This window comes from Centroberyx affinis, unplaced genomic scaffold (genome assembly GCF_046629955.1).
Source record: "Centroberyx affinis isolate AG114_WGS23_722 - 3 ecotype Tasmania unplaced genomic scaffold, CSIRO-AGI_Caff_v1 ptg001513l_1, whole genome shotgun sequence".
NCBI classification, from domain to species: domain Eukaryota; kingdom Metazoa; phylum Chordata; class Actinopteri; order Beryciformes; family Berycidae; genus Centroberyx; species Centroberyx affinis.
This window is the reverse complement of record NW_027279977.1, coordinates 106341-126895: the sequence shown is the minus strand read 5'-3', so window position 1 is coordinate 126895 and position 20555 is coordinate 106341. Positions and strand designations below refer to the sequence as shown.

Sequence of the window (20555 nt, the reverse complement as noted above, 5' to 3'; positions counted from 1 at the left end):
CAGTGGAGAGAGAAACATCATTACATAAGGAGTGATCCAGAAGATGACGCTGATCCTCCCAGGTGGAGCTCTTTAGGGAGAGCTTTCTAAAAAAATGTAGGTGCTCTGACATCAAAGGTCTGGTCTGCTGAAGTCTAGATTTAGGAACGACCGGAAGGCTCCTGCCCCGGGATCAGCTGTTGCGCTCAGGCTGATAAATTGTTGAGAGGTCAGAGATATAACTGGGGGCCAAACACTATGTGCTTTAAAATTGATCTGTAAACTCTTCATGTCAATCCTGAAACTAAGAGGTAAGCAGTGAAGTGATGCCAGAATCGACCGTTTAAAAAAACACTGCTGAATTCTGTACAAGCTGGAGGCATTGGAGAGACTTTTGATTCAGGCAGTAAGAGAGTAAAGAGAGTTGCAGTAGTCGAGGGAAGAGGAAATAAAATCGTGGGCGACTTTCTCCAGGTGGCTAGGCAATAGAAATGGTTTAATTTTAGAGATAGTTCTTAAATGAACACAACTTGACTGGTAGGAAAGCTGTAGAGTCAAACATAAGGAATCAAGTTTATGCTATTATGGGGCCAAATAGTCTTCATTAAGTTGTAAAAAATTCAGAGACATCTTACACTTTATGGTCAGCAAAGCATTATTGAGGAGCATCTAATCTATCTGAATTTCTGGATTTCAGAGTTAGGTATAGCTGCATATCACAGCATACACTATGTTGTGATAGGTGGTGATCAATTAAGATGTTGTTATCTTTAGTGTCACAGGCTGCACTAAGATCTAGAAGGACTAAAATAGATCTGCTGCCGTTAGAATATCATTTTCTACATTTTCTGCTTCATGAAAGTTGAACAACTTGACAACTTTCTCTAAAGGTTTGGAGATATGCCTGTAGCTGCTGATATTGCTGCTGAGACCTGGGATCTAGGCTCAGATTTTAAGGAGTGGCTGGACCACTGCATGCTTAAAATTATATGGTCCTCTTCAAGGACTAACACTAGAAAATTGGTAGGAACATCAAGATGGCACATGGTGGACTTCATGTGCGATACAGGACTAAAGCAGAAATGCGTTCAAAATCGCTAAATTCAGCTGCTAGAACTGAACACCAGTTGATAAAGCCCAGCTAAGTTTTTGCATAGAGTTCCTTGAAAATGTAATGAAGAGAAAGGGAGGGAGCAGAGCGGCGTAGTGAGTAGAGAAACCGTCCTTCAGCCGGAGGACACAGATTCAAGCAGCTGAGACAGCGAGCATCCGCCCTGCCGAAGTGTCCTTGAGCAAGACACGGGCCCCCCGCACGGACTAAAGACTGAACCCTCACGGACTGCATTGACTTCACCTGTGTGTACAGCTGTCATGCATGAGTGCAAGAAATTGTGAGGGCTGGGAATGGTTTATGAGAAATGGGACAGCACTTTGTGGCCTCACATGTTGCCTTGACAACGTCAGACATTGCTATGTCCGGTCAATTAATCAATTTGTATTTTACTCTTTGTTTACGTTTTTGTCTAAACAGCAGTATTAAGCTAAAATGAAAAAAATGTTGATGAATAATGTTAAATAGGCTTAGGTATATGTTTTGCAACATTACAAAGTGTATATATTATATCTATATTAACGCACAAACACTATGAATTCTTTTTCTGTAGGGACGGCCCTAAACCCTCGCAGACTTAGCAGGAAGGTCAAAAAGTCTGTGAAGCTGTGAGAGCGGATATTGGGATTGGGCCAATTTCTCCTTCAGGGATCAATAGAGTATCACAGCAAAAAAAACTAAAAAAAAAAGCCTCTCTTTTCCCTGCAAGTTATAGATGTTGACGCTGTTCTCAAAGGCCTGAATCATTTCCCCGACTTCCTTCCTTCTCGTGTAACACTTCAGTTCCTTCCTGTGTAACACTTCAGTTCTCCTTCTCAGAGCTTCACAGTGTGATTTTGACCCTTTTTGAGCAAACCAAGTTATTTGGATAAAAGACAAGCCGCTTTGGTTCATAAGGGCACTGAAAATACAATGCTTGAACTTTGAAATCAGGGATAATTATATATTGAAGAGATGAGATGTGCTGTGGCAGTGCTTGAAGATCACTTGTCTGCTTCGTTAACCCACACACTGAAACCTTCAGTGACCACCAGCTAAGCTTAGAAATCCTAGAGCGAGCACATGCACTCGTGGTCATTAATTATCCAGTCGCCATGGTTAGGAGTTTTATTCATGACGTCTCAAAGATGTCGTGAAGTAGTGTCAGGCTCATCATTGCCTTTGGCATGTGGCATTAATCAGCAGGGGAGAAGGGGGTAACTTGAGGCTGTGATTAAAATGAACCCCTTGTTTCTAGGCAACCACACACAAAATGACTAATGTGATCACAGATTTAGAAAGAGTAATTGATGTGTCTGAATCTGTGATGGAGGAGAGCATATGGAGTAAGTGGTAAGAGAGCCAGGTCAAAAACTGTGAATTTTGCTACGTCAGGTGATTTTATCATGGTAAAGATGTGATAATGGAAGTAGAGACATTTGAGACTTTATTTTATATTAGTTTAAGGTTTTATAAGGTATAATATGAGGTCATAAACTTAGCATAACTGTGATCCTGAGTTAATGTGTGAAGCAATTTTGTCAAAATGCTGGGGCAAGGTGAGCCAATGTCTCAGCCTGCCACAATCTAATTACATGTACATTTTATCAAAATGTAGTTAATTTAAACCCATATATGTGCTCAAGTGGTATTTTCTAATATTACGACGCAGAGATCATTATTCCCAGAGACCTAGGGATCTACAAAGCAGCCAAGGAAATGTCAGAAGGGAAGTCGATATGATCAGTGGCAGGAGAACAGAAGGTAGACAGTGTGATACAGTATACTGAGCAAATTGACAAAGGAGAAGGACCATGAACAGGTTGTGATAGGCAGACACACACACACACACATTGCACAAACATTGTGTTGATAGTTGTGTTGACCCAAGTTTTGCACCTTTATCCTTTTGAAAAGAAGAGAAATTTAAAACAAATGGACCGTCCTCAGAGGAGAGAATATCTTCCCCTGCATGCTGGAAAGACCCTGGTGAAAGGACTGAAAAGGACAGGAAAAAAAGGTTTTAAGTTATGTAACATTTTAATCCCATATGGGTTCAACTTCCCCCATCCTTATCCCAAGTTACTCCTGCAAAAAGACCAACTTTTTTACTGGGTCATATTTCTAAAACCGTATTAGCTACAGAAAATAAATGTCCAAAAACCTTAAAATATGCATAGCAATTATCGTTTAAAATAAATGCATGTTTATTTTGCACAAAATGTAAAGTCTTATTTTACCCTGCTCTCCCCTACTTCATCCCAGGACAGTTGATGTCAAATTGATCAGCAGAATTAAATGACTTAAATCAACAAGTCCAATAAACATGCAGGGATTTGTGTTGGTGACATTGATGCTGGAACTTACAGTATCGACAACTCATCTAGTGACATAATTACGTATTGATATCATGTTACCAGAGCAACAGGACCTCGCATTCAGACAGTGCAGGACATACAATAGACAGCAGACTATTCATATCACTCTACATAACAAAGCCCCAGATCCCAGTTCTTACATAATCCTACCACCTACCTCTCACATATATACTTATATGCATCAGAGTGATTAATCTCAGTTTTTCAGTAAAAAAAAAAACGCTGCCTCAGATTAATGCCATGTATTTTTTGAAACTATGCCCTGGGCTCTGAACGTTTTTTTCTCAAACCTAACAGTCATTAAACTTACTCAGCAGATTAAAGACTGTACACTCTCTGTGGAAAAAGGGCAGGATATGACAAATGATGCATAATGATATAGCTCACACACAAAGGAGCCATGTAAACACACACCTCACAAGGAGACGCCATTACCGTCTGTCATCTCAATCACAGTGTAAATGTTGAATTGTTTACAGATGGAAGGTAATTGGAGCCAGCAGGTTATTTGTCATTAAAAAATATCCGGTAATAATGACCTTATAATTGCACTTGACAAACAATCCACTATCTCCAATTACTGGGGGGATGTTAATAGGAGAATCTGGTGATTGGTGTTTTTATCTTGTCCAGAACAGACATATCAGTGATTTGCTCCGACTACCCTTGACAAAATTCTGTCTGAAATTATCTACTGTATTTTGAATTAACTGTGACGTCCTGGGGTAATTATTAATCCCATCTGACCTGACACCTGGTGTTTCACACAATTACCGACTAATGCACAGGGGCCATGTAAACAGTGGCAGCAGTAATCAGTTACACTGTAATCAGTGTGAGCAGCATCACTCTTCTCAATGACATGGAGCCACTGGAAGAGAGTTTTGCCTCTTTTGCTCACACCTGCGGTGTGAAAGTAAATTATTCTTCTCTCCAGATGACTGACTGAAATTACTGATGTGCATGGGCCAAAAAAACAAATAACTGACTTCTCTTGGTAATAGTAACCTGGAGAGGACTAAAGACTTAAAAAATAGCGTCCTGGTGGCTCAGTTGGTTAAGACGCAAACCATGTAATGTTTGTCCTGGGTTTGAATCTGAGCCTAGGACGTTTGTCACGTGTCATTCCCCTCTTTCTCCCATCTTTGCGCGTTGGCCTTATTCTAAATAAGGAATAGGTTAGTGTTAATAAGGGGTAAGTAAACAATAAAATTCAGTTTTTTGCACGAGGCTCCTATGTTTGTTCCTTATTCTAAATAAGACAATATTCAGATTAAGCTGTTTAAATGAGTTGCTTATAGAACTATTCCACTCATATTCCTGTTTACATGCTACGGAGCAAAATCCGATTAACAGGACAAAGGAGAATCACCGGAGACACGGAACGTTTAAGACTTTATTGAAAAATCCTGAGCTTGGTGACAGTTTCAGCCTCACGCCAAAAATGTTGAGATTTCTTTTTTTCTGACGTCAATCATGTTTTTCCTCTATAAATAAGTTCCAGCGAGGAACTTATTTATAGAAGGAAGGCAGAGCGAGCGTCGTCAAGCGGTCGGATCGCCGCTTGTGCAAATACTCTGATAGAGAGTCCTAGTTGGATTAAAGTGTTAACAGTCTAAAATGCCATGTCAATAATGAGACTAAAATCAGAATACTCCACATGTCTTAAGGTGACCAGAAAATGCTGTTCACATGGCAATTTGTTATTCAGACTATTGCCTTAGTCGGGTTAATAACAGATTATTGGGGCGTCCTGGTGGCTCATGCAAAGGTAGAAGTCCTGGGTTTGGATCCGGCCTGGGACATTTGTCACATGTCATCCCCCTCTCTCTCCCAGTCTTTCCTGTCTATCTCTACTTTCAACTGTCACATAAAGGCATAAATGTCCCAAAATAATCTTAAAAGAAAATAATATATATATATATATATATATACAGTACTGTGCAAAAGTCTTAGGCACCAAAGCGTTTTTATATATCTCTATAAATTTTTTGATATTTAGAAACTTTTCATTTAATTATTTCGAAAGCATCTCACTTTACTTTTTTTTTTTTTTTTACATGTGCCTAAGACTTTTGCATAGTACTGTACATTGGATTGTTGCATGTTAACATAGTCAATGTCAACTACCAAAATAAAAAGACATTTAGTGCCTCTCTGCTTGGCACAAGTAAGTCCCTGCTTCATGCCAGATACAGGACACAAGCTCCTGGCCTATGAGTCATCGGTTCACACAAGGTTTATTTACTCACAAGCTCCTTGGGGAGGCGTATCTTGATGTCTTGCAGTTTTCTTTTTTTTTTTTTTTTTAATATATTTGCATACCGTTGACCTTGTCTCTGCCTGCGGGGAACAGATTGGGCATGGAGCACGACGGCCAAGGCAACCGCTGCGAGGACGAGACGGCGATGGGGAGCGTCATGGCCCCGCTGGTGCAGGCCGCCTTCCACCGCTACCACTGGTCCATGTGCAGCGGACAGGAGCTCAAGAGATACATCCAGTGAGTCCAGCCTGTTGTTGTTGTTGTTGTTGTTGTTGTTGTTCACATTCACAACACAGTGGGGTGTAGATGTCAAAGTCACAAAGGAAACGGCATTTTGAGAGCATCTTGCTTCCTTAATGTCCTTCCTTAATGATGTACAGTACTGTGCAAAAGTCTTAGGCACCCTAGATTTTTTATATACATTTCTTAGAAGTCTTAGATGTTTATTTGTTTTCTGCATTAGTGTGCCAGTAGACTGCTGTTTATTGTACATTTTTGATATTCAGAAACGTTTAATTTCATTAGTTTTGAAAGAATCTTCGCTTTATGGATATCTTTGATATATGCCTAAGACTTTTGCACAGTACTGTATTTCCTGTTGAAGCAGGATATCGGGGCGGGACATAACGCAGGGAGGGATCATTCAAAAGTGTAAACCAATGGGAGATCAGTTAGGGAGGGAGAGAGGCACTTTTATTTGATGGGAGGGACCGAGGGGCGGGATTGTTCAAAAACTGTTTTGTTTTATTGGTTGGAAATGTTGCTTCCTGGTACATGATGAAGTCACCAGTAAAGATTTTCTGTTTTCCAGGATTTAAAAGTAATGAGATTTTGATATAAAAATACAATAAAATATTTTTTTTATTTTTTTTTTGGGGGGGGGGCATAAACTGTCAAATAGGTGTATGGTATGACAGTTAGAATGAGCTAAAAAAAAAAGAAAAGAAAAAGAAAAAGTTAAAAGTCATTTTTCATTTTAGTGTGTTTAAGTCGCACTGAAATTAAAAAATGGCAGAACTGGGCCTGTATTTATCCAGCTTGTTCAAAACAGGAATGCTGGTCTGTGATTGCTGGTTTTGGGGACATGACCATATTTACATATTATATTACAGTTTAGGATCCTTTATGCATACAGGGCCTGGTTGCACAGACTTCATAACTGTCTTTATAGCATTTTGGCATGATGCAGTATCAGTTGTTTCAGTGGGAGCAGGGTTTGAACCCAAGTCAATGAAGTAGATAGGATTACGGATGCAATATGGCTGCAGAGTCATAGGTCTTAACCACCACACTGTTCTCTTTGCATTAAGCCTTTTGATTATCACTCTATTAATTTATATTTGAGTTTATGGTGAGGTGAGTAAATGACTGCAATTTCACTGTGCTTGAAAGCCAACTTTACTGAATCACTTGTGGAGAAACTGTTCTTTAAAGCGCAGATAACAAAAGTACACGACTCTCCTCCTCAAGGTTACAGCACCCACACTGTTGGATATAACCTCAGTATATGAAGTAGATTTCCTAATGCTAAAATACTTCCACAGTGTATATAAAGACATTGAAAAGCTAGACAGTGTGTGCATCCACCCGTGAATCGATGGTGTGTGTTCAGTTCACAGACATTGAGTTTTTTACTCAGCTGTGAAGTAATCAATTTGCATGCACCAAAATATTGGCAATGTGTCAAAGGAGATGGCAAAGGCAATCTGCAATGTATTGGAATACAGTATGCTGGATTTCAGAGTGACTCCGGCTGTTGTTAGAGGATCCAGTGCAGAAAAAAAAAATCAATACATGAAATGGATTGAGATGATGTCACTGCGGTTTGATAGTGTAAGACCATGAACATGAAAGCTTTGACAGAGAGAGAGAGAGAGAAAGAGATAGAGAGAGGAGAAAGATTGGTGAGATATAGAGGGAAAAGCCTTAAGATATTTAGATGGATTTAACTCTTACAAAAGTCGATGTGTCTTTCGTAAGAGTTAAAGGGTTTAGCTGTGTCCATTGCCTTTAGAAAATGGCCAAACTGGGCTTTACTGCAGCCAGCTGAGCGAGTCACAGCTCACATTTCACCCAGCCCAATCTGTCCACAAACTGAAATACAAATAGCTGTGATTGAATTCAGATTGAATTGCTTACTGCATCTCCTCGAAAGCTCTGCACAGCATTCAGCTTTAATTTGTAAAGGTATCAAAGTGATGCGTGTTCAGCCAAATAAGCAATTAGGAGCAGAACAACAACAAAACTCTAAATCGCAAGATGTTTTGCTGGTCACTTGCTCCAGCGCTGAAATTAAATGTTGATTCCAGGTGCATGAGACCTGCTTGTTATTTTCAAAACCTGAGTTTCTTTGGCTTGTTGGCTGATTAATGAGGCAGTAAATTAAACCATGCCGTATCATGGCTCAGCCCAGCCAGGCTGAATACAGCTAATGGAGATACGGCACTCAATTGATTTCATTGCAAAGTCTAAATAGGTCAGGAAATAGCTCTATTTTTCCAGATCTGTGAGGTTGAAATTCATCACGATACAAAACTTTAAATATTTTCAAATGTCTCCATATCATCTTTGTCAGGATGAAAATACTGAATCGCTGTCCAGTTTTTGACACGTTGTTTACGGCTCTGTTTTGTCCTGACAGCTCGTACGACTGTCTTCTGGATGACCCCTTCAAACACGACTGGCCTCAGCTGCCTGAACTTCCCGGCATCAACTACTCCATGGACGAACAGTGTCGATTTGACTTTGGAGTGGGCTATAAGATCTGCACTTCAGTGAGTACACCCGCAGGCATCAATTAAATGGATAGGCACTACCGATATGAACCCTGTGCCAGGAAAAAAAAAAAAAAGCCTGGCAGGGAATAAGCTGAAAGATGGAAGAGAGCGAAACTTCATTTGCTTTCAATGAGCTGAGAAAAATAAGATATCATCCAGCTAAAAATTGCTTGGGCTTGAGAAATGTTATTTGGAATGAACTCAGCGTAACGTTTTTTGGGTGAGCTCGAAGTTAAGGGAGAATAAATGGCTGCAGATGTAGAATGCAGCAGATGTTGACAGCAAACCCTCCTCAGAAACTGGCTTTAAGAACATGAACAGACTCCACCAGCAGAAGCAGTCACTGAATCAGTGTGTACTTCAAACAGACGTCTGCTAAATTAGCGCTATCACACCTGCTGGTTGGCTCTGCAGCGTGGAGAGCAGATGGCAAGGTGATTAATATTCTGCCACCAGTTGTGTAAACAAGCTAAAGATGGTGAGACCCTCTTCTTGTGGGGTGTCATCAAGTAATTAATGTAACCTTTATAGACTTGTACTGGTGACCAGTAGGAACTGGAACAACACTGATAGAGCTAGTCTCCTCCTACACAAGTCTCTGGCTCCGCCCCCCCCCCCCCCCCCCTCTCCTCCCCCTGATGTACGGTGGCCTGATGAATGAATGAACACGGAAGTTTGAGCATTTGAGATTTTTTTGCGACTGAGGATGATGAAGCCCATTTCTTTGGAGAGTAGCCAGCCAGCGTTGAAGTCATTTGTCTTTGGAAAATTTCGATTCAATTCAATTGTTCTTCCGATTCAACTTGTTCACTTTAAAGCAGTGATTCTCAACCTTTTTCATATCAAAGACCCCTAATTTAGTCCACATTAGGGCCATGGACCTCCATTTGATGAGATTTTGTCTCTTGGACCCAAATCTGAGAATATTTTTATTGTTAGATATGATTTTGATTTCAAGACTATCTGTATTGTAGGTAGAGAGATAACAGTGATGAAGCTATGAATAAAATAGTCATTCTTCTACATTTTCTAATGGTGTTAACTTCTTGTAAATTAAATAACGCTGAAGTTTAATAATTCATCAATTGCTGGGGACCCCTGGAACCCCCTCAGGGACCCCTTGTGGTCCCCGAACCCCACGTTGAGAACCACTGCTTTAAAGTATGGTTCAATTGAACAGTTGATTTGTGTGTGTTCTTCCTGTGTTCGCATGGATTTCCTCCAGATGCTCCAGTTCCCTCCCTCAGTCAAAAACAACATGCAAGTCAGGTGGATTGGAGACTCTAAGGCTGCGTACACACTGCCGGAATTTGGTAGTGACAACCAAATATATCGCAGCATCTGCTAGGAAATTAGAAATAGTAGGAACATCTGCAGTATTGAGGAAACAGGCTGGATAGAAATCTGATTCTCACAAACACTTACCTCCGAAATTCTCACAACACTTACCTTCCGTCTCTTTCAAATTAACGATGATAATGTTGCATAACGTATGAAGAGTTGTGCCTTAGGTCACATGACAGCCAGTTGTCCAGTCCGGTTCTGGTAATTCAAATTCGGTAGTCAATACCTGAATTTTTCAGGTAGTGAGTTTGGTTGTAGAATGCTGTTTTCACTCTCCTTAACAACCGAACTGTGTGTGAACTTTACAGCATTAAGCTCCAATGAGGACTGACAACCGTATTTAGCTGCAGTGTGTGTGTAGCCTAAATTGCCCACAGGTTTGCCTCTCTGTGTGTTCGCCCTGTGAGGACTGCTGACCTGTCCATTGGTGTTTCCCCTCTTTCCACCCAATGCATGCTGGGATATGTTCCAGCCCTTTTGACCCTGGAAAGGAATAATGGAAATCAATGAATGAATGCCGTGGCCAACTATAACCTGGAACAAGCTGACCATAAATGGATTCCTAGAAGTGACTAGATAACATCAGAAGTGTGTATTGTGTAGCGTTTACACAATTCACTTTCTGCTCCAACACCACAAATAACCTCAAACCTGTGGGGAAAACACTATCACAGAGACCATCTCATGCTATTGAAATTACACAAGTGAAAACCCTATCAGTCACACAGCTCCTTTTGAATTGAGCACATAACACCAATTAGTTGATTTAAAAACAGATGGTGTGTGGAAGTGTTAACACAGGAAAATAATGCCCTGTATTATGCAGTAATAGTACTGAAAGAAGGTACTGTTTTAGAACCCAAAACACATTTGAAGTATCTGGAACGGATAATAGAAGAAATCCTTACAAATGCCAGAATATCTCTGCGTCTGTACTTTCATGTACAAACATCCTACACTGCAAAAAAAAAACATCCATCTTAACAAGTCATTTAATCTTATTTTTCTTTAGAGGCGAGATAACTCTTTTTTGTTTGCATTTGTTTCCAATGCAGCTTCACTCCAGGAATTTTCTAGAAATGAGCGTCAGTATGTTGAAACAAGTCAGAATAAGGCAGATCACTGGACTACTATTAAGAAAATGAAATTTGATTCTACTAAATTCTTGAAACAAGTTGATTTGCATTGGAAACAAGTGAAATAATGTAACTCCATTGACAGATTTTTTCCACTTGTTTTAAGAAAAAATTACAATTTTAGGACTCAATAATAGACTAAATTATAGAGAGAGAGAGAGAGAGAGAGAGAGAGAGAGAGAGAGAGAGAGAGAGAGAGAGAGAGAGAGAGAGAGAGAGAGGGAGAGAGATGGGGAGAGGGGGCGAGAGAGAGAGAGCGCTGTACTTCATGCCAATAAAGCTCGATAGAGAGAGAGAGAGAGAGAGAGAGAGAGAGAGAGAGAGAGAGAGAGAGAGAGAGAGAGAGAGAGAGAGAGAGAGACTCTAGCACTATTGTGTGTTTTTGTGGCTGAGATGGTCTTATTTGTGTTTGGATACTATTCATCCTAATTTATTTGATGAACATCTTGAAGCTCCCACTTGGGTTCTCAGTGTGGTTTTTGAGTTCATCATTTGTAACACACTTGATTTTGCATCTTATTACATGATTGGACAAAAGCCCGTTAATTAGATGATCAGAAATGCAAACTGAGACGGAAAATGTTTTGGCGCTGTCACCTCATTAATTAATTTGCATATTTGGGAGTTGAGTCATAATGTTCCTCTGCTGCTTTAATCAGACACAAGATTTCCAAAAAAAATGACAAACATGTGAAATGCAAAATATGAAAAAAATAATTTAATGAATTTATTAAAAATGTTACAGCAAATTATGCTACAAGGTGTCATGCAGCCGTAATGTGAAAACGTCTTAAAATATGTGTCTTCAGTGTGGTGTTGAAATGACATGCAGATGTGGCTAATCAGTAGAGTTCATGTTAAATATGCAACACCTAATTAGCATAATAATTTCTGTGGCTGTCAGCAATGGAGAAGACATGCAGCGGTAATCTGATTCCTTCACGGCAATCACTGCCACGGTAAATTCATGAATCATTTCTAATTAACCGGTGCAGATTCTGTGCGATGGAATGCACTTACCATTGTGTTGTATGAATAAGCACTTATGACTAGGTATCATTTGTCAATCAGTGGGACTTTGCCTCAAATCGTAACAATAGCATGTAATGCTAAAAGGCCTATGAGTAAAGTAAAAGTAATAATCTGTGTCAAGTAAATGATGTTTTTCTTCTCTTTCTCATCAACTGATATCACTCAGTAGTGATTCAACCTACTGTATATCCTATATTTGCTGTTCGAAACATTCTGGAAGTGACGCATTTTACATTTCCAGTTAAATTACATTTCCAAATAAAATAAAAGAAGAACTGGGTAGTTAGCATGAGCAGTGACAGCCACCATGGCTGAACAGACAAAGAAAAGAGCGCCACCTACAGAAACTCAAACAGCAGCAACAGAAAATCCAAGCTCCGCCCACACTGTTTGATTGACATCTGATCTCTGGGAAGAGCAGTGCAGAAACACCACAGCAATGAGCGCTTAGAACCGAAGATAGAGACAAAAATAAAACAACTAGAATCTTGCGGAGTACCACTTTACATAAAGAGGCAACAACTTGTGTATGTATCTGTGTCACCCTACATTCCTTCCTTCTTTCTTTCCTTCTTTCCCTCCTTTTATCCAGACTAGTCTGATTGAGATTAAGGATATTTTCTTGTGTCACAAGCTAAAGAGTTTTTTTTTTTTGGAAGAAGTCATTGAATGCTGATAATTGCCTCATTTGCCTCTGCAAACAGAAAGTTAACCAACCATGCCTTGCAGAAGCAGGCTGCAGCGTATGCGTTCAGAGAGTCGTATTAATCTCCCTGTTCAGCGTTCGAATGCTGAATCACAATTAGTTTTCCCCTTCAGATCCTAATGAATGAGATGATGAGGGAAACCACTTCTGAATCAGCACTCCCAATCTAGGTGTATTCAGTACCAACACAAGAATGATCACCACTTCCCACTGTCGGTATGAATTGGTGGTATGAGAACATGTCAGTGTACAGATAGGAAGACATTTAAGATTGAGATGAAGAGGAGCAGAAACTGGGTCATTACAGCATTAAGAGTAGAATATAGGCAAAAATACAAGAAGATTAAAGATGCACCATCCTGCTGATACAGAATTAGATTAGATTAGATTAGATTAGACATCTTTATTGTCCACTCACGTGGAAATTCATCTTTGGCTTCACAGACTTTTGGCTTCACAGACATACATACACTTAAAAACTTCCTCTACCATGGGTTAGAATACATGAGATAAAGACAATGAATAAGTGGGCCTGTGGTAGTAATAAACAGTTGGGATGAAAAGTGCTAAAGTATTAACAATTAATACATATCTTAAACAGACATCGTGAAGACAGCAGCAGTCACTAATATCCAATAAAAGGTCATTTGTTTAGTAAGATGATAGAGGATGGGATAAAAGAGCTCTTAAAAATGTTTCTTGTTGCTATGGGTACCCTATATCGTCCTCCTGAAGGGAGTTTTTCAAATTCATTAAACAAAGGATGTGAAGGGTCCTGAACTATTAATGTAGCTTTCCTCCTGGGGGTTCCGTGTAATCTTGCTGGCTCTATTAACTATTTTTGTGAGCTTGCTTTTGCTCCTTGCCCCTAAATTTCCGTACCAGCATGGGATGTTGTAGGAAATTATACTTTCCACTATAGACTAGTGTGAACCATCCTCAGGACTTCTTTGCTCACGTCAAAACTATTTAATTTCCTTAGAAGGAACAATCTTTTCATTGCCTTCTTAAAAATGTAATCTGAGTGTTCATTAAAGTTTAAATTGGTATCTATAATCATTCCTAAATATTTAAAACTACCTACCATCTCTACAGCTTGGCCCTCAATTATAATTGGCTGACACATTGGTTGCCCACCCCTATTGTTGACAACGAGTTCCTTGGTCTTGTTAGCGTTTATGAGCAAAGCACTCTCTTGACACCATCACACCTGCCAACACTCCCGATTTTCGCGGGAGTCTCCCTATTTTTAACCCTTTCTCCCGCTGTGCTCCCGATTGGTAATTTCTCCCGTTATTCTCCCGATTTCATAGGGATACAAATCAAATGGGTGTTTCTCAGTTTCTGTGGGGGATATGTGTCGTGTTACCTGGCAACCCAGCCCAGAGGCAGAGGTGAGCGTGCGCAGACGACCCTGCCTGACGTGCGTCGCTCGTCGCTGCGCTCGCTCAAGCTCTCCGCTCCGCTCAGTTTGCCGCTAAAAATGGATGAAACAGGTCCCAAGAAGAAGAAATCCGCTTCAAAATGTCAGTCCACTTGGTGCGAGACCTTCCCCTTTCTAACTGCGAGCCACATCAGCAAACTTATAGATGTACTAGCTATTTTGTATAAACCAAGTGACATAATCTAGAAATATCAACACTGACTGAATGCTTGCTTATCTGGTATAGAAACAGATTTTTTCTTAGTTACTGGAAAATGGAAATGGAAACTACCATGGTAAACAAACAAACTACTTTGGTAGGGTCATATTTGATATTTTAAGTGCTTTTTTTTTACATTTCATACTGCATTTCATTCTGTTATTTCTAGATTGGATTACATAGGCTATTAATCTCTGTGAGAGGTCACAAATGCAAGTATATTGTACAATAATGTACAATAAATGTACAAAACGCACCAGAAAATAGTTGTTGTTAAAGGCAGATTTTGATTCCCCCCCCAACTATGTATATCCATTAGTAAGAAAATCTCCCTCTTTTTCACAGCCTAATGTTGGCAGGTATGCACCATGTTAATAAATTGTTGATGTGATTAGAGTAGGAACTCTCTAATTCATCATTACACTTAAACATTAAACCCACCATTGCCATGTCATCTGCATACTTCAAAAGACAAAAGTTGCTGTCATAGATCTGCATTTCATTTATGTACATAGAAAAAAGTAGAATTCTTACTATGTTGATTATTGACAGGTACTTTATATATATCATGAGTAATATGGACAAATAATCTTAATTCCCAGAGTAGTAGTAGTAGTACCTGTAGTAATATTAATAGTAGTAGGAATAATAGCAGCAGGTGTAGCAGTAGTAACAACAGTAATAATAGCAGTAGTAGTAATAGTGGTAGTAGTAGTAGTAGCTGTAGTATCAGTGGTAATAGTAGCAGTAGTAGGAGCAGCAGTAGATAGATAGATAGATAGATAGATAGATAGATAGATAGATAGATAGATAGATAGATAGAAAACTTTACTGATCCCAGAAGGGAAATTGAGTCGTCATAGCAACCAAGACACACAGATGACAAAATACATTACAACAGATAAGAACACAAGAGGCTATGATGGCTAAAAAGCAAGTGACTAAATGAATAAATAAAGATATAAATACTTGACAAGTTAAAAATAATAAAAGTTAGTCCACAGACAGTTTAATGTCGCCAGGCCCGGCAAAGGCAGATGAATTGTAGAGTCTGATGGCTCCTGGCAGGAATGATCTCCTGTGTCGCTCCTTTACACACCGGGGTTGAATTAGTCTGTTACTGAAGCTGCTCTTTTGCCTGGCTGTCATGTCATGGAGGGGGTGGGAGGTGTTGTCCATAATCGCCAGCAGTTTTGCCAGCAGTCTTTCCTCCACCACCTCCTCCAGCGTGACCAGCTTGGATCCGATAACCTTCCCAGCCTTTTTTTTATCAGTTTATTCAGTCTGTTGGCGTCCTTTGCTTTGATGCCACCGCCCCAGCACACCACAGCAAAGAAGATGGTGCTCGCAACCACAGACTGGTAAAACATGTGGAGAATCTTATTGCAGACATTGAAGGACCTGAGCCTTCTCAGGAAGTAAAGCCGGCTCAGGCCCTTCCTGTAGACCGCCTCGGTGTTGGTGGACCATTCCAGCTTGTTTTCCAAATGAACGCCCAGGTACTTGTAGGAGTTAACAATCTCCACATCACTCCCACTGATGTAGACCGGAGCAGGTGGGGCTTTCTTCCTTCGAAAATCCACCATGATCTCCTTAGTCTTGGCCACGGTCAGCTGCAGGTGGTTTTCCCCACACCACTTCAGAAAGCGGTCCACCAGGCCCCTGTACTCCCCCTCCCGGCCACCCTCCACACACCCCACAGTGGCAGTGTCATCTGAGAATTTCAGCAGATGACAGGATTCGGAAATCTGACGTGTAGAGAGTGAACAGGAAAGGAGATAGCACAGTCCCCTGGGGGGCCCCGATGTTACTCACCAGGCGCGCAGACACACGGCTCTGTAGCCTCACAAACTGTGGTCTGCCCGTCAGGTAATCCTCAATCCATGAGATCATGGGGGCATCGTTTTTCCTTCAACAGTCTGGGCTGGATAGTATTAAAGGCACTGGAGAAATCAAAGAACATGATCCGCACCGAGCTGTTGGGTCTGTCGAGGGTGATAATTGCATCATCCACACCCACATGTGGCTGATACGCAAACTGCAGGGGGTCTAATGAAGAGCTCACCAGTGGTCTGCGGTATGCTAGGACCAGTCTCTCCATGGCCTTCATTATGTGAGAGGTTAGTGCTATTGGCCTGTAGTCGTTGAGGATTGTGGGACACCCTTCTTAGGCACTGACACCAGGCATGTGCAGACTCATGTTGAACAGATACTGGAGTACTCCACATAGCTGGTCAGCACAAGCCTTCAACACCTGAGGGCCGATGCCATCCGGTCCTGCAGCCTTGCCCTGGTGAAGTCTCTCCAGCTCTCTTCTTCACCTGGTTGACTGTGATATTTAGTTCAGCCTGGGGAGTAGGGGATGTGGCAGGGTCATCAACGGGTGTCAGTGGGGGGTGGTGACAGGGTGTGAAGGAGCCCTGAGGTCTCCCCTGATGGTGTTGTCAGGGGGGGTAATGAGTCAATCCTGTTGAAAAATTGGTTCAGCTCATTTGCCCGCACTAGATTCCCCCCAGCTGCACCCCTACCCCTTTTTCTGGAAGCCGGTGATCTCTCTCATCCCACTCCAAACATTCTTCATCTTATTTCTCTGCAGTTTCTCCTCCAGCTTCCTTCTGTAGGAGTCCTTGCTCTCCTTTAGCCTCAGCTTCAGTTCTCTCTGTACACGTTTTAGCTCCGCCCTGTCCCCTGTCCTAAAGGCCCTCTGCTTTTCATTAAGCAGAGGCTTCAGGTCGCTGGTAACAGATAGATAGATAGATAGATAGATACTTTATTCCAGTAGCTCACACAATCTGTATTAACATATAACTATACATTAGAGACAATACACAATAAAAGAAGGTAATGCAGCATGCACAAGGTTAAAAACCAAAATTACTTAAAAGCAAAGCGTCATATAAATAAATAAATTAATAAAAGGTGCCAATAAAAAGTACCACATAGTCCTTGACGATTATTGCACAGTAGTAGCAGTAGCAGTAGCAGTAGTAGTAGTAGTAGTAATAGGATAGAATGAAACTTTATTGATCCCTGTGGATAAATTAGGTCTTTGCAGCAGGGAAAAAGAGAATAGAACATAAGCACACAACAATTAGCAATAAAAACAACAGAAATAATAAAATAATCTAACAATAAAACCAATAAAATAGAATAGAAACAATTGCAGGGTTATACAAACATATGTTCAGAACAATTTCAACACGTTAAGTAGACTGTAAGAGTGGGAACTAATGGAGAGAGTGTGGATTACCCACATGTATGGATTTAGCAGTGATTATAATACTTGAAACTGAGTGCCTTGGTTTACTTTTTGGATTACTGCTTTTTGGAATTGAGTTTTTACCAGCAAGTGAAGGATCCAAAGCTTTCTGGTGTCAGTAATAATAGTTTAGTGCTGGTGATGCTGCATGGTAACAAAGTTGGAGTTATGTGATCTCTCCCCTCCGTTCTACTTAGAAGTTTAGAAGTTGCACTCTGAACTATTTGCAGATGAGAAAGGGATTTGGCAAGAAAGCACAAACAAATTACCCAATTTTCGCGACATACCTCAAGCGGTTAAAATAGACAGAACGGCTCTCAGCAGTTATCTCAGTGTCCGTGTTCACAAAGTCTCCTGGGCTGAACGGCCGCTCCTGGAGTCAATTCGAGGCTAGCAATAAGCCATTTCCAAAGAAAACCTTTTCAGTCCAATCAGCTTTAGTGTTGCTGATATCGGAGCAAGTAACAACACTTGTAAACAACAATTTAGCCTGCAGGGCATCTTGTTCCTCTGTGTCAGCTCTTTGTTAGATACAGACAATTGTGACTGTGGAACACTCACACACCCATTCATTCAATCTACTTCTTCCATCAGACATTATGAAAACATTTTAGTTTGTTGTATTTGTCCCAAATGGTTTGGAAGCCTCAAAAACTTCAACACTGCCCCTTACTAACAACTATGTGTAGGGAAATGTATATTGACTTTTGTTCAGGTCTTGCACCTTATATAGTATCTTTGTCTTTTAAATCAAGGATGTAACATAATACTTCTGAATATATAAAAACAAATTTGGAAGACACAAATTTTGGAACGTTTTTTTAAAAGATCAACTGTATTAGCTGCACAGGAACATTTCTTTAAAATCAGCAATGTCCAGTTGGCAGTGGTGACACAACAGCTTCATAACACCTACATGGCACTTTAATGAATATCCTTACGTGCAGCTTTCATAAGGAGTTGATGCAATACCTGATAAAATCATTTGTGACAAAGTGGTGGAACAATGTATCAGTTTATTAAGCAGAAATTTCAATATAAAAGCACGTGTGGCAATTAAGCATTTCTAACTGTAAAGCATCCCTTCGGGTTTCCATAAAACGTGAAACTGATTTTCACAGGTTGTGTTCTGTGTTTTGTATTTGCACCTCCCCTCTCAACTACCCACCTTGCTATTCATCTTTTCTGCATTCCAGTTTCGCACATTTGACCCATGTAAACAGCTGTGGTGCAGTCACCCGGACAATCCTTATTTCTGCAAAACCAAGAAGGGGCCGCCTCTCGATGGGACGGAGTGTGCACCTGGGAAAGTGAGTTCCATCCATCCATGTCCTGTTTTCCCCCGGTTCGTAGCCTCCTTTACTGTGTCTGGAGAGGAGTCCCTTGTGTCTGGCTCACCTGTCCCCTCTCTTCTGCCCCTCTCCTTCACCCCTCTATCCTTTGCAGTGGTGCTACAAAGGTCACTGCATGTGGAAGAACCCTAATCAGGTGAAGCAGGATGGCACCTGGGGCTCCTGGAGCAAATATGGCTCCTGCTCACGCTCCTGTGGAACCGGAGTTCGCTTCCGGACGCGGCAGTGCAACAACCCAGCGTGAGGAGCCGGCATTTATTGAAACATTTATTTGGTTCTGTGAGGTAGCAGAAAAGATTGCTGAAACAAATGGAGGAAATAATGTAGGTTGACCGTTCCAATTGGCAATGCTGATAGAAGATTACTAGGGTTAGACCAATATACGGGGCCGATATTGGCCTTTTAATGAAAATTGATGGGGGTGAGGATGCTGTTTCCACCCTGCACAGAACACATTTCTCAGGAAAACACTGAATACTTGTGTTTTGGGGATTTTTTGGGGGCGTGAAAATGGTCAAATTTAAATATACAGACTACTGTAACAAAATATCGGCTATCAGCAGCTTCAATACAAAAGTATTGTTTCTAATGTCGTTATCAATAGTTAAGAATCCTTTTGATGGCACAAACCCTATTTTTGGTGTAAGTTTTCAGGCTGTGTTATGTATCATCAAGTCTTTCATATAAGCTGCATAATGTCTCAGCGTCTCTAGAACTTTTAGAACACGATTAGTTTCATCACTCTTGGTTTCAAAGCGGGGGGCTTGTTGTGCGGTCCGTGTCTTTGTGATGTTGTGACAATATGTTCCGTTTCCCCAAGGCCCTCCAATGGCGGCCAGGACTGCCCGGGGGTGAACTACGAGTATCAGCTCTGCAACACCGCCGACTGCCCCAAGCATTTCGAAGACTTCCGAGCCCAGCAGTGCCAGCTCCGCAACTCCCACTTTGAGTTCCAAAACACCAAGCACCACTGGCTGCCCTACGAGCATCCCGACGGTGAGCCGGAAAATGCCAACGGATTGTTCCCGTTCTTTTTTGTAGCACGGGTCCCCCTGATATTTGAGGCAGTGTGGGGCTGCTGTTCGGTTTGTGCCAGGAAGAACGATGAAAGATGGGGACGGGGTTTCTGCAGTCTCACAGGAAGAGTTGGACAAAGGCGATGTTGCTGGATTATGATTCAAAACTGGGCTGTTCTCTGTAATTCTGGACAGAGTCAACACACTGGACTCGCACTGGATTTGCAAGTGTGTGTGTGTGTGTCTGCGTTTGTGTGCACGAGCAGGCCTATTAGTCTCATCTTCCTTTGTCCTTCTCTTCTCCTGTTGATTGCGGGGTTTTTTTTTTGGTCTCCCATCTCTGTGCCTGTATGCAGACAAGGCAGCAAGCAGAGTTCACAGCTTGAAGCCATCGAAGCTTAAAATGTGCTCTTTCTGCGAGGTGATGGAGCACTACTGTGCGGATAAAACATATATCCTCTTTCAATCTCTGCCTGTCTTTTATCAGCCATTGCTTTCATCCCACTTTGCTCCATGGAGCCGTTTTCCGCTTATTGCACTATAGATCCAGGTTTTGAAAGTCAGTCATGTAGAAAAGGAA

General features: G+C 41.1%; 1 protein-coding gene across 1 annotated transcript in view; it reads left to right on the top strand.

Moving 5' to 3' along the window:
* Window positions 1–20555, top strand: part of adamts3 (ADAM metallopeptidase with thrombospondin type 1 motif, 3) — a gene marked incomplete at its 5' end in the record, with an annotated part of 72312 nt that overhangs the window by 17077 nt on the left and 34680 nt on the right. The window contains 5 exons of the mRNA XM_071527272.1: window positions 5804–5947; window positions 8352–8484; window positions 18804–18917; window positions 19054–19199; window positions 19780–19955. Coding sequence (XP_071383373.1) covers window positions 5804–5947; window positions 8352–8484; window positions 18804–18917; window positions 19054–19199; window positions 19780–19955 — 713 coding nt within the window. The remainder of the gene's footprint in view (window positions 1–5803; window positions 5948–8351; window positions 8485–18803; window positions 18918–19053; window positions 19200–19779; window positions 19956–20555) is intronic.